The sequence below is a fragment of the Phascolarctos cinereus genome, unplaced genomic scaffold (genome assembly GCF_003287225.1).
Source record: "Phascolarctos cinereus isolate Bilbo 61053 unplaced genomic scaffold, phaCin_HiC Scaffold_1;HRSCAF=81, whole genome shotgun sequence".
NCBI lineage: Eukaryota > Metazoa > Chordata > Mammalia > Diprotodontia > Phascolarctidae > Phascolarctos > Phascolarctos cinereus.
The window spans coordinates 106,007,019-106,022,710 of record NW_027555514.1 but is presented as its reverse complement, the minus strand read 5'-3'; the positions used below and the strand labels follow the sequence as shown (position 1 = coordinate 106,022,710).

Genomic DNA, 15,692 nt, shown 5'->3' with positions numbered 1-15,692 from the left:
GAAAGAAAAAAGAAGAAAGAAAGAAAGAAAGAAAGAAAGAAAGAAAGAGAAAGAAAGAAGAAAGGAAGAAAGAAAGAAAGAAAGAAAGAAAGAAAGACAGACAGACAGACAGAAAGAAAGAAAAAAAGAAAGAAAGACAGACAGACAGAAAGAAAGAAAGAAAGAAAGAAAGAAAGAAAGAAAGAAAGAAAGAAAGAAAGAAAGAAAGAAGGAAGGACAAAAGGGAGAAAAGAAAAAAATGAATAAAAAGAAGAGGAAAGGAATGAATACAGCTGAAACTATCTTTAGGCAAGAAAGATTCTCTTGAAGGGTTGCAAGTAAAGTCGTATCTTTATAACTAAATTATGGTTTCCCCTTTGGATTACAGGAGGAGCTCACATCAGAGGTGCCTCATCTTCATTTCCAGTCTGACTTTCAATTAGAAATAGCTCCTAACATTTAAACTTTTAAAATCTCTGACTCCTTGCATCTTGTCTTCACCCCTAGTATTCTACTCAAGCAATTGATGATTTATTAAGATGTCCTTAAAAGATGTAGGCCAACTTATTGGGACCTTGTCCTGAATCCTTTTTTTTGCAATGAAAAGTCATTTTTCTTTAATGTATCTATTTGGGATTCTTATATACAGGAAGCCATAGACTTATGTATATAAATCCATATATGCGGAAACATCCTTGCCCTTCCCCTTATCCCTTCAAACACACACATGTATCACTGCCCCTACCATTGCTGACACAGGAATCACTATGAACAACTATTGCATTTTCTAGATATTATGTAGATTCATAAGTAGATGAAGGGCAGGTAGGTGGCACAATGGATAGTGCACTAGGCCTAGTATCAGGAAGACCTGAATTCAAATGTGACCACAGACACTTACTAGCTGTGTGACCCTGGGCAAGTCACTTTGTTTGTTTTAGTTTCCTCATCTGTAGAATGAGCTGTAGTAGTGAAATCATTCCTCCCTATGTGGTCGTGGTGGTAGTGGTAGTAGTAGTAGTAGTAATAGTAGTAGTAGTAGTAGTAGTAGTAGTAGCAGCAGCAGCAGCAGTAGTAGTAGCAGTAGTAGTAGTAGTAGAAGTAGTAGCAGTAGTAGTAGTAGTAGTAGTAGTAGTAGTAGTAGTAGCAACTACAAGAATTTATATAGCACTTCAAGTATTTCAAAGCAGTTTACATATGTTATCTCCTCTGATGCTCACAACAACTCCTGTGAGGTAGATTCTATTATTGTTCTCATTTTGCACATGAGGAAACTGAGGCTAGGAGAGGTTAAGTGACATATTCAGGGTTACACAGCTAGAGCCTAAGGCAACATTCAAACTAAGGTCCTTCTGGTTCCAGACCTAATACTGTCTATGTGCCATCTAGCTGCTTATAAAAATAACCTAAAAAAAAAAAAGAAAGAAATAGAAGAAAAGAGACTGAAATTTGGCTTTATTATGCTCATAATAAATGTATATGACTAATTAAAAGCTTAGGGAAATAGTTTTTATTTATTTACTGATGGGAAAAGAATTACTAAATGGATCCTTGGCAATAACTTTTATTGAGACGTGGAATTTTTGATTTGAGAAAACAGACAAGGAATCATGGAAAGAGTATTGCATTTGGTGTCAGAGGGCTTTGTCTGAATGCCAACTTTGCTTATTACTCACTATACCATGATAAACACATCCCTTCACTCCTCTGGGCTTCAGTTCCCTCATTTGTAAAGTGAGGATGTTGAAACAGCTGATCTGTAAGTTCTATTCTAGCTCAAAAGTCTCTAGATATATTCTAAATGAATTAATAACATTTTACTTTTATTTGACACTCCTGTTTGAACTGTTTAAAACACTTTATATGTATACATATATATATACACACACATATACATATACACATATACACATATACATATACATATATACACAACATATGTGTAGGTTTCAAGCTCTTATGCCTCAAATTCCCTCTCAGGCACATTATATCAGATACAGAAGAAAGCTATGATCACACAGGAAGCATCAGAGGCTTGATTCAAACCCAGGTCTCTCAGGACTTCAAGCCCAGTGCCCTTTCCTCCTATATCACATGGGCTCTCTAGAGTTCTTCCTCTATGCCACGTTTATTTTCTAAACACAGAAACTCTACTTAAGAACTCTTTTTTTCCCCTTTTTTTTAATTGCAAAAAATAGCTATGGAGCTTCCCAAAACATTTCTGGCAGAAATGCAAACTCCTTGAGGGCAGAGGGTATTTTTGTCTTTTCATCCCAGTGTGTTTAATAAATGTTTGCTGATTGGCTGACTAATTCAATTTATAATGCAAATGCTTAGGAATTCCTTGCTGAAAAGCAGGAAATTGGACACAGTGTCTGAGGCCAGATTTGAACTCATGAAGATGAGTCTCCCAACTTCAGGCCCGGCACTTTATCTACTGCTCCACCTTGCTGCCTCTCAAGATCTAGAGATTTCCCTATTAGCCTGTGGTGATGAATGAGTAGAAGAGTGACCAAGGTAGGGGTGTGTGTGTATATGTGTGTGTGTATATGTGTGTGTGTGTGTGTGTGTCTGTGTCTGTGTGTGTGTCTGTGTCTGTGTCTGTGTCTGTGTCTGTGTCTGTGTCTGTGTCTGTGTCTGTGTGTCTGTGTCTGTGGCTGCTCACTTATTCTTATGCCCCACCTCGCATCCTTGCTTTCCCCAATACGGCAGCTCAGTTCAGTTGGGTCACAAAGGCCACACCAATCTGTAGAAGCTCTACTCCTCAGACAACTATCCAAGAGCTTAGTATCACAGGAATTTGCTTGGCTAGCCTTGTAATCCAACCTGATGTCAAAAGTGCTAGTGACAGAAAAGTCAGGCCTAAAGCCTGAAAAGCCAGCTCAGGTCTCCTTGGGCCTGCCACCTGGAAGAGGGCTGAAATGAGAACGCACGCGTTTAAAAAAACCTTTCTTCCTCCTGACTTTTCATTCAAGGTTTCTAAAGATAAGATGCCCTAGTTTCATAACCCACTTTAAGCCAATCCCAGCACTGAGACTCTGTTTCCCCAATCTTGTTCCTGAACTAACCTGAGTAGCAGCATCCAAATTATGTTATCTCCCTACCTGTCAGGGGGAGGTTCCTTTTTTTAGAAATAGCAACAGGAGGGAGAGGAGGAAAAGGAAAGGGAGTCTGTATTTAGAATCTGGGTTTTGTGTTTGGTGTTGATGTGTTTTTCACAGTCCTCTGGGTTGGAGGAAGCTTTCTGATATGGAAGGGTAGGTAAGGTATCACCAGAGGAGCCTGGGATTAAAGCTCTTTGGGCATGATATCGGTAGCTACTGCCATGGTCTGATCCATTTTTAGGCCAGCTAATGAGCAATCACAATGGAAAAGGAGTCAAAAGCTATCTGCTACACCTTACAACAATACTCAGACAGCATGCAAAGAACACCGTCGGTCCAAATTTCATTCCCAGGGTGAAGGAAGCATGAAAACAACATGGTATCAGTAGAGTGGGTATAATTATAAATGAGTAACTCCCTCAAAACCTAGAATATGGATTCAAACCTAGGAGATAATCATTTTTGTTTCACCTATGAGCATTGCTTCTTTTTTGTCTGGCAATTTGGCCCGTTGCCCCTAAAGCTTCATGGTTTAACTCCTCCAGACAGAAGTCAATGTCACAATGAAGATAACCAGAGAGAAAGAGCTCTATCAACCTGGAATGCCAATCTGTCATCATTTTTTAAAAGATTGTTTTTCTTTAAATAAATATAACACATTGTCAAAAGGGAAATGTAGCAAGTAACATTTCAAAAAGAAAAATTTGATCTTGAATTCAAATAGCATCATGGGATTCGAAGGGACCTCAGAGGTCATCTAGTCCACCCATACATGAACAAGAGTTCTTTCTTCAACATTGGACAAGTGGTTATCCAGCCTTCAGTTGATGACCTTCAGTGATAGGGAGTTTACAACAGAGATAGTTCATTTCCCTTTTGGACAGTTCTAATTGTTAAGATTTTTTTTTAAATACATAAATCCTAAATTTGCCTGTGCAATTTTTTTTTCCATTGATCCTACTTCTCCCTTCTATGGCTAAAAGAAAAAAAAGGGTACTCCCTTTTCTAAATGACGGTTCTTTAAATACTTAAATGTACTTTATATCTTCTATTCTCTAAGGTAAACATACCCACTTTCCTTAATCAAAGTGGTATAAACTCAAGGTCCTCCCCATTCCAGTAGCTCTAGATATTCTCCAGGCTATCAAAGTCCTCCTTAAAACATGGTGCCTCAAACTGTACACAATATTAGGGATATGAAATCGAGGCTGACTGAGGCATTACGGCAGTTCAGTGGATAGAGAACTGGACTTGAAATCAGAAAGAGCTCACATCTAATTTCAGACTTACTCCCTATATCACTTAACCTGTCTGCTCTAGTTTCCTTATCTGTAAAATCAGAATAATAGTAGCACCTCATTCCCATGGTTGTGGTAAAGACAAAATGAGATAACATTTGAATAGATCTCTGCAAACCTTAAAGCAGTATATAAATGCTATTAATATTGTTGTGGGTATCTTCACGGTGTGGTCTCTGTAGAGCAAAGTAGAGTCCTTAATACTATGCCCCTCTTAACAAAGCCTGTGATCACATTAAATTGCATGGTGGTCTTATGACCCTTTAGACTCATGTCGAGCTTACCATCCATTAAACATCCTCTCCCAGTTTTTTTTTCAGATGAACTGCCATCTCTCTCATTTTGTACTTGTGAAGATGCTTTTTTAAATACAAACATAAATGTTTATCTTTACCACTATTAAGTTTCATATTTGATTGTAACCTGTCAAGAACTTTGTTAATTCTGAGTGTCACTGGGTGTGTCAGCTGTTCTTTCAAGATCCATGTCATCTTCACAGTCAATAAATATGTCATCCATGCTTTTATCCAAGTCCCTGATAATGTTAATGAGCACAAGACCAAGCACCTACCCCTGGGGAGTTCCACTGTAGACCTCCATCCAACTTGACATTGAACCAGTAACGTCTACTCCTTGGGTTCACCATTCAACCAGTCCTGCATATACCTAACTATACTATCTCTTCATCTTTTCCATAACAATAGCTTGAGAAAATCTGTCAACTCTTTGTTAAAAGGCATGTAAACTTTATCTGTGGGGCATATTTGGAGTAAGAAGAACTGGGTTTGAATTCTAGTTCTGCCACATCACCTGTGTGACCTTAGGGAATTCACTTCATTTCTATGGGCCTCAGTTTACTCATTAGCAAAATAAGGGGGCTAGACTAGTTGAACCCTAAAGTTTCTTCCAGTTTTAAGTTTATGGCCCTATGATTTAAAGCATTTCCTTGATCTATCTGTCTAGTAGTTCTGTTCAAAAAGGAAATAAAGCAAGTATGGTATGGCTCAAACTTGATGAAGCCATGCTGGTTCTTAGTGATCATTACTTCCTTTGCTAGATGTTAATTAAGCATAGCTTTAACAACACATTCTAAATTTTATCCAGGAAGCAAAGTCAAGCTTACTGGTACTTAGTTCGTAGATTTCATTATCTTCCCCCAAGCCCTTTAAAAATCAGGACATCTGTCTCCCAATCCTGACGTGGGTCTCCTGTTCTCTATGATCTTTCAAAGATTACGGATGTGTCAGTTCTGGGAGCACCCAAAGACACAGTTCATCTGAACCTACTGAGTTGAATGCAGTAAGAAAAGATAGGTGCTTTCCTTCTCTCTCCATACTTATCTCAGCAATCAAATTCCTATTAGCCATTTTCATTCCATTTTTCCCAAGCCAAAGATCAGTCTCTCTGGCAGAGAAAACATAAGCCAAATGAAAGCTGAGGAGCTCCATCTTCTCTATATCATCTGTTAGCATAGGGCCATTTACAGTAATTATCTGTCCTATCTCTTCTTTGATCCTTTCTCTTTCCCCAATCTAACTTCTGTAAAAAGCCTTTTTTGTGGCCCTTAGCTTTTCTCACCAGCTCCTTCTGTGCTTCAGTACTTCCAACACTGCTGCTGTAGGACTACACTGTGCTTTTGTGGTTATTCTCTTTTGTTTGTCCTTGCTTCCATCTTTTATAGATGCTCCTTTCAAAATCTAAGTTGGTTGGTGAGTTCTCTGTGCATCCATACCAGTCTCTTCAGAAACCCCGCCCCCCCCCACACCTTTCTGTACTGGAATTATTTCTCTTTGTGTTTTCAAAATTTCATGCTTAACAGTTTTCCATCCCTCCTGGAGTAACTTCCTCTACAGAATTCTAATCTATTTGTCCTTCTTCTGAACCCTTTGAAATATGCTCCCCCAAAAGCTAGAGTTCATGTTTGAATATTTCCCAATTTCCTTACCTCTCCTATCATAAATTCTAAGATGGAGTGGTTACTTCTCCCCAAGTTTGCAATAATGCCAACCCAACAATCAGCTCTTTCCTCTGGGTGAGATTCATATCCAGAATGAAATTTGCTTTCATTATCTTCTCCACTTTTGGAAAAATGAAATTATCAGAAAGTCAAGTCATGAATGAAAGGTGTTGAAGTACCTTTAACCAACCTTCCAAGGAATTTCCATACAACTGCCCAATTCAGTGGTACAGATTTCATTGGTATATCAATATGAGTTACTGAGAATCAATTAAGGCCACAGCACTCTACTGTGACCTGTGGGAGGGTAAAAAAGGAAGCAAAAGACATAATTCCTGCCTGCAAGGAGTTCATAATATAAATGAGGAGAGGGAACAAAAACAAACAAAAAAACCAATCCAATGCAAGGCACTATGCTAGATGATGGGGACACAAATGCAAGGCCCAGACAAATTCCTGCTCTTAATGAGCTCATATTTTACAAAGCTGTGGCTGAAGCATGTGACATGCATACAGACAAGTAAATACATGCTCATTTGAAAAGGGAGTAAATAAGGACAATAAGGAGATGAAGAAAAGCCTCCTGTAGTATGTGACAGCAGATTGCTGGTGATGGTGGTGATGGTGGTGGTGGTGGTCCTTCATTCTTAAAGAGGACCAATGACATCATAGGGTGATGTCTTGACTTGCAAGTGAATTGGATTTAAGTGAGGCAGAGCTGTGCAAAATTAGCCTCATTTTCCTCCAGATTCATCGACATCCGATGGCAAGACAAGTCAAGAAGATTGGCAATGGCCCTGGATGTAGTGGAAGACCTTGGCCTTTTTAAGCTAAGGTCTTTCCCAGGTCTCAGTTTTTCAACAGAAGAGCTGGACTTCAGAAGAAGCTAAGGTTTCTAATGTGTGGATGGAAGTGAGGAAGAATTCCATTCCAGGCATGATAGTCTATGAAAAGCACAGAAGTGAGGGGGGTAGATATGGAGTCTGGAGATCAGCTTATGAGGAGATGTCATTTGGAGTAACACTAGGAAATGAGTCTGTAAAAACAAACGAGCCAGACTGGGAGGGCTTTAAATGCCAAGGAAAGTAGTTCCTATTTCATACTAGATGGGATAAGGAGGCACTGAAGTTTCTTGAGCTGTTTAGTACTATGGTCACCTTTTACTTTAGGAAGATAAAAAGGAAAGTCAAGACAGAGAGATCTAAGAAAACTTGAGGAAGAAGAACTAGGGGGCAGGGGGAAGGCTTCAGCACTCAATCATTCAGTAAATCAGTATCCATTAAATGCTTATTATGTACCACGCCTGTGCTAAGTGCTAGGGGAGAAAATTATTGCTGGTAAAAAAAAAAAAGATACATTTGGAATTGATGGAAGATATTGGGAGAGTTGGGAGGGGGAGTGGAGAGAACTGGGGAAAAGCCTCCTATAGAAGACAGCATTTGCCTGTTTCATGGAGGAAGGGGCACATGGGCTGAAACAAAAAGGATTTTCATAAAGCAAGATGAGGACAACAAGACAAGCAAAGAGATGGCACACAGATTCAAGGAGGCTGAACAGTGCAAGAGACTGATTTATATTTCTAGCTCGTAGCCAAGTCTGGCTAGAACACAGACTGCTCTAAGAGGAGGGGCAAGGCTTCCACCAATACCCCACTCTTTACCCAGCCCACTCACAATCACTAGGTCACAGTTAAAAGGCCCTGAAAAACTCTTTGTAGAATCAGAATCTCACTGGTATTGGCATCCTTCTGATTTTTTGACATCCCTTGCTCTCTCAGCCCTGAGTGGGCTTTACATCCCAACCCTTGGGCAACACAGAAATGTGTCTGAAAGCATGACATATGAGTCACATCTCATAACAGTAAATATTATCAGTGAAAATATCTGTCTAGCCAAAAGTTTTTCAAATACAGAGTACAGTCTTACTTAATGGAACAACATTCAGTATAACAATGGACCAAATATCAACCAAATACTGGCATAGGACCTGGAAATTTATCATAATTAATGAATAAATTATACATTGATCATAAAGAGAAAGAGCGGCATGGAATGGAAATAGGACCAGACAGAGTCAGAAGGCTGAGGTTCAAATCCCAGGCACGATACTTATCAGTCACGGCACTGAGACACATCATTTAACCTCTCTGAACCACCATTTGCTTATCTGCAAAATAATAATTACAGTACACGACCTGCCTCAGAGCGTTGCTCTGAGTAGTGGGAGGCCTTGGCCTTTGAGGGTCTGAGACTCAACGAAGATAATATGTGTGAAACACTTTGTAATCATAGTTAGCTAGTCTTATGGGATTCGACTTACAATGACATTCAATAAGTCCTCTTTCTATGACATAAGCATTCGTGTTTCAGAAAGCACATGCACATGGGTTTAGGAACCACAGGCTAAGTCTCACATTCTCCCTGCCCCATAGAGACGAAAAAATCAAGATTCCCCTTCATCCTTATTCTGGATTTCCCAAGACAAGCTAACAATCCAATTCTACATTCAAGTGATTGAGGGAGATCATAACCTCAAAATAACCTTTTTTATTTTTTTTAATTTTATTTATAATTTATGGAATAAAGCAAGCATTTCATAACATAGTCCAATAAAAAAAGATGATTGTACATGAAAATGCAAATCTACTAGGCACAACTTGCTATTCCTTTCAAATATACAACAAAATTATCATTTAATTGTTTTCCTTTTTTTCCCCTAAAATAACCTTTTAAAGACAAATAATAACTCATGTTTATACAGTACTTTAAAGAAGCAGTGGCAACCTCAAATAGAAACACGGGCCACTAAACCATATGCAAGGATCCCTAGTGCTGCATATGACTTAGAACACCACGTGTTAATATTATGTACGCTTTACTGCATTTTTATTTATTTTGTTAACTATTTCCCAATGACACTGTAATCTGGTTCAGGTCATACTTGGGAATGCTGACACGTATGCTTTAAATTAGCTTCAGAGTCGTTCTCTTCACAATGACCCTGTGGGGATGGGTAGTGCCATGCCAGTATTAACCCCATTTTACACATGGGAAAGAGGGGGCTCATGGAGCTTCCCAGTGCTCATGTAGGTAGTAAATGTTAGAGCCAGCATTTGAACTCAGATCTCACTAACTTTAAGTCGAATGTTCCTTCCATTATTTGGAGTCAGAGCTCTTATTGCAAGTCAACCTTATTTACCTTGAAATCTTAGATGTGTTCCAAAAATTCTCCATAACTTTTAAAAATTATTTTGGACTGTTTACTAAGGACTATTGGACCCCCCCCCAAAGGAGCAAACAGTCAGACCTGTGATTAGACAAGCTGAACAGACCTTAGAGGTCATCTAGTGGGGGCAGCTAGGTGGCGAAGTGGATAGAGCACCGGCCCTGGAGTCAGGAGGACCTGAGTTCAAATCCAGCCTCAGACACATAATACTTACTAGCTGTGTGACCCTGGGCAAGTCACTTAACCCCATTCCCTAACTAAATAAAAAAAAAAAAAAGAATTCATCCAGTCTAGCTACCATATGCAAGGAATCAGGGTTTTCTCCTCTAAAAACTGTGTTTTTGAAATAGCAGGCTTTTGCCTCTTATTTCTTTGGCAGCCTCCACCTACCATCCCTTCCCAGCAAAGCACCTGCTTTGTTGTTTAGAGTATACCACTAACTTCACTAAGGTATGAAGGACAGCTCAAAGAGGAAACTACATACAAGTTAGGTTAAGTCACGGCATATTGGTTTAGACCATAAATAATAGCTAACATTTATATGATGCTTTAAGGTTTGCAAAGCATTTTAAATCTCATTTTATTTTTACAACAACCTGTGAGATTCCCATTTTTACAGATTAGAATACTGAGGCTGGGAATTTAAATGATTTGCCCACTGGCTATTCAGTGTCTGGTCTTCCTGATTGCAAGTATAGCTTACTATCCACAATGCCACCTAGCTGCCTCTGTCCTCACTAACTCATCACTTGGTGTTGCTTAGTAAAGTTGTGGGCATGTTTTCTGAAGTCAAAGACACCAGTCATTTCTTCCATTTCCTTGGTATTTTCATTCCAATTTCTGTCCAATCCCTTCTTATTGCAAGGATCTTCCCAGAGTAGGTATTACTGGGAATTGAGCAATTTTAATTTAGTTAGTCAGGATAGAGCTGGAGATGCTAGAGTGATGTAGAAAGTAGAAGTCATTGCTTTTCTATGGATTCGCTATATCATGGGGAGGGCCTGAGAATGGACACCAGAATACATTTCTTGGCCTCTAAGACTGTTTTCCCTAAGCTTACTTATAGTTGTTAGGATTTGAGGATTTCACCATCTTGTATTGGCTTTCCAATTCTCAGTCCAGGAAGGTGTTGGGGAAGCAGTAGTGGAAACAGTGCTGGACCTGAAATCACAGTATCTTGATCTGAATCCCAAATCTACCATTTTCAATATGAATGTTGTTGTTGAGTCGTGTCTGACCCTTCATGACCCTATTTGAGGTTTTCTTAGCAAAGATACTAAAGTGGTTTGCTATTCCTTTTCCAGCTTGTTTTACAAATGGGCAACTGAGGTAAACAGGGTTAAGCGACGTGCCCAGGGTCACACAGCTAGTAACTGTCTGAGGCTGGATTTGAACTCATAAAGATGAGTATTCCTGACTTTAAATCCAGTGCTCTGTCCACTGTACCACTCATTCTAGCTGAATGGCATTGAGTAAATCAGTTAAGCTCATTGGGTCTCAGTTTCTCGATTTATAAAGTTAAGCGGTTTGACTAGATGACCATTAAGGTTACATTAGCTCTAAATCTATGCTCCTATGTTCCAGAAACAGAGATAAATATAGGCACCCCCCAGCAGCATTCACTGTACTTTCTGTTAATAAAATACAGGCTTGCAAATAACTCTAATCCAACAAGGGGAAGAGAACAAGCATTTTTTAAGCATCTACTATGTGCCAGGCACTGTGCTAAGAACTTTACAAATATCATCTCATTTACCAATCACAGCAATCGTGGGAGGTAGGTGTTATTATTATTATTAATAATAGTAGTAGTAGTTATAGTATTACCATTTTACAATTGATGAAAATTAGGCAGACAGGGATTAAGTAACTTGCCCAGTGTCACAAAGCTAGGAAGTATGTGAGGTCACATTTGAACTCAGTTCTTCCTGATTCCTGGTCTAGCATTCTATCCACTGTACCACCTAGTGCCTAATGGTCAGAAAGATAGTTTTTCAGGATCTAAATGCTCCAAATTTCTATTCACCAAAGAACTACTAGGTAGTGTGGTATCCTGGAAAGAATACTGGATCACAGGAGGTGGAGCTCAGGGCCTGGTACTTCATAAGAACTTAACTGAAACTTTTTCATATATTCATATATGGATCTATGGAGAAATTTGTTACTCACAGCACGCAAACCATAGGAGAATCATTAATGAATCAAGCTACCACTGTGGGGTCTGAGGCTAACTGCCTACTTGTACCTTGGAAATCTTACCCAATCATTCACTAATACCCATATGCATAAAGTTATAGAATTGTATAGAATTGTAACACTGGAAAAGTCCTCAAAGATCATCTCCAAGCATTTTATTTCACAGATGAGGAAAATGAGGCCTAGAGAGGTCACATGTCTTATCCAGAGAAACACAGCTAGCTAATGATAGAGCTAAGACTAGAACCCAGTTATCACCCTTATACAAAAACAATCAAGTTAAAACAAGCCTTGCCTTCAAGGAGCTTACATTCCAATAGAAGAAAATATATGTAGGAGTTTCGCCTTGGGGGGAGATACATAGTGGACATGAACATGACCCAGAAAAAGCATCACAGGTGTGCATTAGGGCTAGATTTGGGAAAGCTAACTCTCTGCTTTCCATCTGCCCCTTAGTTTGGCTTGAATATGATTCCCTACCCCGGATAAGCTGATCACTTGAAATCTCATTATGATGCTCTTTAACAAAGTTTTGGATACTTAGCACTTTCCCAATTCCCTCAGCACCCCTCTCCTTTACAGGTTCTTTTTGAGTTGTCTTCCCCATTAGAAGGCAAGCTCCTTCAGGCACTACTTTTCTTTTTCTTAATTGTATCCCTCAGCACTTAGCATAATGCCTGGCTCATAGTAAGTGTTTAATACATGTTCAATGAATTGAATTTAAATTCTCCCCAGTCAAAATGCAGGCTATTATGATCTAAGTTTTCATTAAATAACTATCCTAAATAACATTAAGTAACTATCCTGAAATACTGGAAAAGTCTCCTACCTGAATGGCCTTAGAAAAAGCCAAGCAGTATCTGAGCTCTCTCAAGCCTCAGTACTGGCAACTCCTTTAACAAAGAGCAAGCATTTCAGTAACAAGCTTTTTCCTTTGCCAGAAACTATATAATCAAAGGCAATACGAGTAGAAAATGCTGGGGCAGCTAGGTGGTGCAGTGGATAGGGCACTGGCTCTGGAGTCAGGAAGACCTGAGTTCAAATTTGACCTCAGACGCTTAATACTTACTAGCTATGTGACCTTGGGCAAGTCACTTAACCCCAACTGCCTCACCAAAAAAGAAAAAGAAAATGAGGAATGCATTTTAGGATATCAGAATATACTATGAAAAATCACTGAGGGGCAGCTAGGTGACACAGTGAATAAAGCACTGGCCTTGAAACAGGAAGACCTGAGTTCAAATGCAGTCAGACCAAACACTTGACACTTACTAGCTGTGTGACCCTGGGCAAGTCACTTAACCCCAACTGCCTAAAAATAAAAAGAGAGAGAAGGAAGGCGGAGGGGGAAAGGGAGAATTTGGAAGTGGGTCAGTCTAGACTAGAGTGGATTTGCAGACAGGTATATTCAAAGCATTCTAGGTCTTCAAAGAAAATTTTCCTGCCTCTCAGTCACCCCTGAGACTAAATCTCCAGCTGCCTTAGCAAGCTAGTCCCCAATTTAGTCTCCCCAAAGAAGAATGGAGGTTTCTGTTGGAGAAGAGTTGAGGTACCATCCCTTCTGATAATCTCTTACCTCCAGCCAAATGGGCCAAATCAGGTTTACCCTCAGTACTAACTGAGATTTAGCATGATTTCAGTTTTCCCTGTCTCCCTTCCCCATCTCCAATCAAAAAAAAATCTCTCTAATTATCCTGATGTTGCCTAAAATCCCTTTAATGGACTCTTTGTTCACGAAATGATCAGTCAGTCTATCAGTCACTAAATATCAATGGCTGCTTAGCCAGAAGAGAGGACAGAAAAGTACTTGGGGAAGATGTGACCAACAAAGAGGGAAAATTAAGCAAAAAGAAGGGCAGGAACCAGAAGACATACCTTGTAAGTTTGCCCTGGTAGGCACTATTTCCCTTCCACTGGGTGGAAACAAACACATTTCACCCAGTGATATTCTGAGCAGCAGCTGCTGACACATATAAAGCCTACTCCCAAAGAGATGGCCTACTGTCTTGTAGAAAGTACTGGCTCTGTGGTCAGAAGGTTTGTTCAAGTCTTGCCTATGCCATTTACTACCTGTGTGACCTAGGCCAAGTCACTTTAACCTCATCATAGAAGAGTTTCCTTTTGTGTATGGGGGAAGAGGAAAAAAACCACCAGTATTTACTAAGCACCTACTATGTGCCAGGCACTGTGCTAAATATTTTACAAACATTATCTCAATTGGTCCTCACAACAACCCTGAGAGATAGGTGCTATCATTATACCTCTTGTACAGTTCAGGAAATTGAGGCAGATAGAAGTCAAGTGACTTGCCTAGGGTAACATAGATAGTAAGTGTTTGAAGCTACATTTGAACTCAGTCTTGACTCCAGGCCCAGTGCTCCATCCACTGAGTCACCTAAATGCCCTAAGATTGGGCTAGATGTCTACTGAAGCCCTTCTCAACTCTCAGTATCGTGATAATATGATTCTGAGATTATTGCGGCCTCATTTTCCTCATTGGCAACATGGTGGAGGGAGAGCTGGTTCTGCTGATCTTTAAGACTCCTTCCAGCACTAAATTCTGTAATGCTAGAATGATTTATAAAGTTAGGACCATCTTAGAGCTAGCTGTCCTTTTGGTCTGCCTTTTTAAACAGGGATAAATTCATATAAATGATCTTTTCCACAGGATTCATTAAGTGAGGCAACATTGTACATAGATTTGAGTCAAGGAGCAACAACAATCACCCTCATTACTACCTGAAAAAGATACAGTGGGTATGAGCCAAAGGTATCACAGTCTAGAGAATAGGAGAGGCATTTAATTATGGTGAAATATTTTAAATTTTTTTTTAAAAGTCAAAACCAACACCTACACTCCAGTCTAGTGTTGCTCTGGGTTCCTTCGCTGGACCATTGGCAATAGGTAGGCTGAGGGAATGCACTGGAGCCAAATGCTGGAGGCCTGACCGAGAGATTGCCTTCCTGCAGCAAGAAGAGAAAACACAGAGAGAAAAGAAAATCAGAAGACATTGCATAGCTCATAGGGTGCAGTGGGATGGTGCCAGAGGTTTCCTGATTGGTTGGTTGGCTGGTTTTGTTTTGGGGTTTTTTGTTTTTTGATGTGAATACCTAGGAAGCAGAAGCACAGGTATACCTCATTCCTGGCTCAGCAGCCTTGGCAGGGCGAATGGCCCAGGAAAGACCTCTCCAACATGCCGGTGGAGACTTTGTGGCACAGTGGAGGGCTGGGATTAGTGGTTACCAAATGGGGAGGGGGAGGAGTGGGGTGAATGTGAACACCAATAACTGGGCAGGATGGAGACAGGAAGACACAGCTGCTTGCCTGAAACTAGAAGATACAGTTCCTAGGGAAATCACGATGCTGTGGACAGCTCTAAGGTCTTCACAAGCATGGAAACAAGGGGGAGGGAATAGAAGGAAGATCATGGGATCATAGATTTAGAACTGAATGAATCTCTGAAACCATCTAGCATAGACCCTTCATTTTACATATGAAGAAACCGAGGCTCGGGGGGGTCAGGTGACAACCAAGGTCACACAGGTATTGTCAGAGACAGGATTTGAACCCAGGTCCTCTGATTCCAGAGTGAGATTTGGGAACGGTCCCCCTGCAACTCCACCTGCGAGCAAAAACCCCAAATGTGGCCTTAGTTCACTCTGAATCTTGCACATGAAGCCTCTGCTCCTAGCTTGTATTGATCTCACTCTCTGTAACACAAAGCTCCTAAACCAAACAGAGCCTTTAGAGCAATTTGCTACCTCCAAGAAATGGCTGATGCTAGAATGCAGACACCTTTTCGAGGCTCTGTGCCTGGCATCAGCTATTGTAATCACTTCAATTTACAATTTATCCCTTGATAAATCCTGTCTAACTTCCACAGCACAGATAAAATCCAGATAAACTAACTTGGTTTCTGGTTCGGTGGGCAG

The 15,692-nt window shown here is 40.0% G+C and overlaps 1 protein-coding gene across 1 annotated transcript in view; it reads right to left on the bottom strand.

The window, feature by feature from the left end:
- Nucleotides 1-15,692, bottom strand: part of DGKI (diacylglycerol kinase iota) — a 478,924-nt gene that overhangs the window by 319,092 nt on the left and 144,140 nt on the right. Inside the window, exon 2 of the mRNA XM_078153519.1 lies at nt 14,615-14,723. Within this exon, the coding sequence (XP_078009645.1) occupies nt 14,615-14,723 (109 nt within the window). The remainder of the gene's footprint in view (nt 1-14,614; nt 14,724-15,692) is intronic.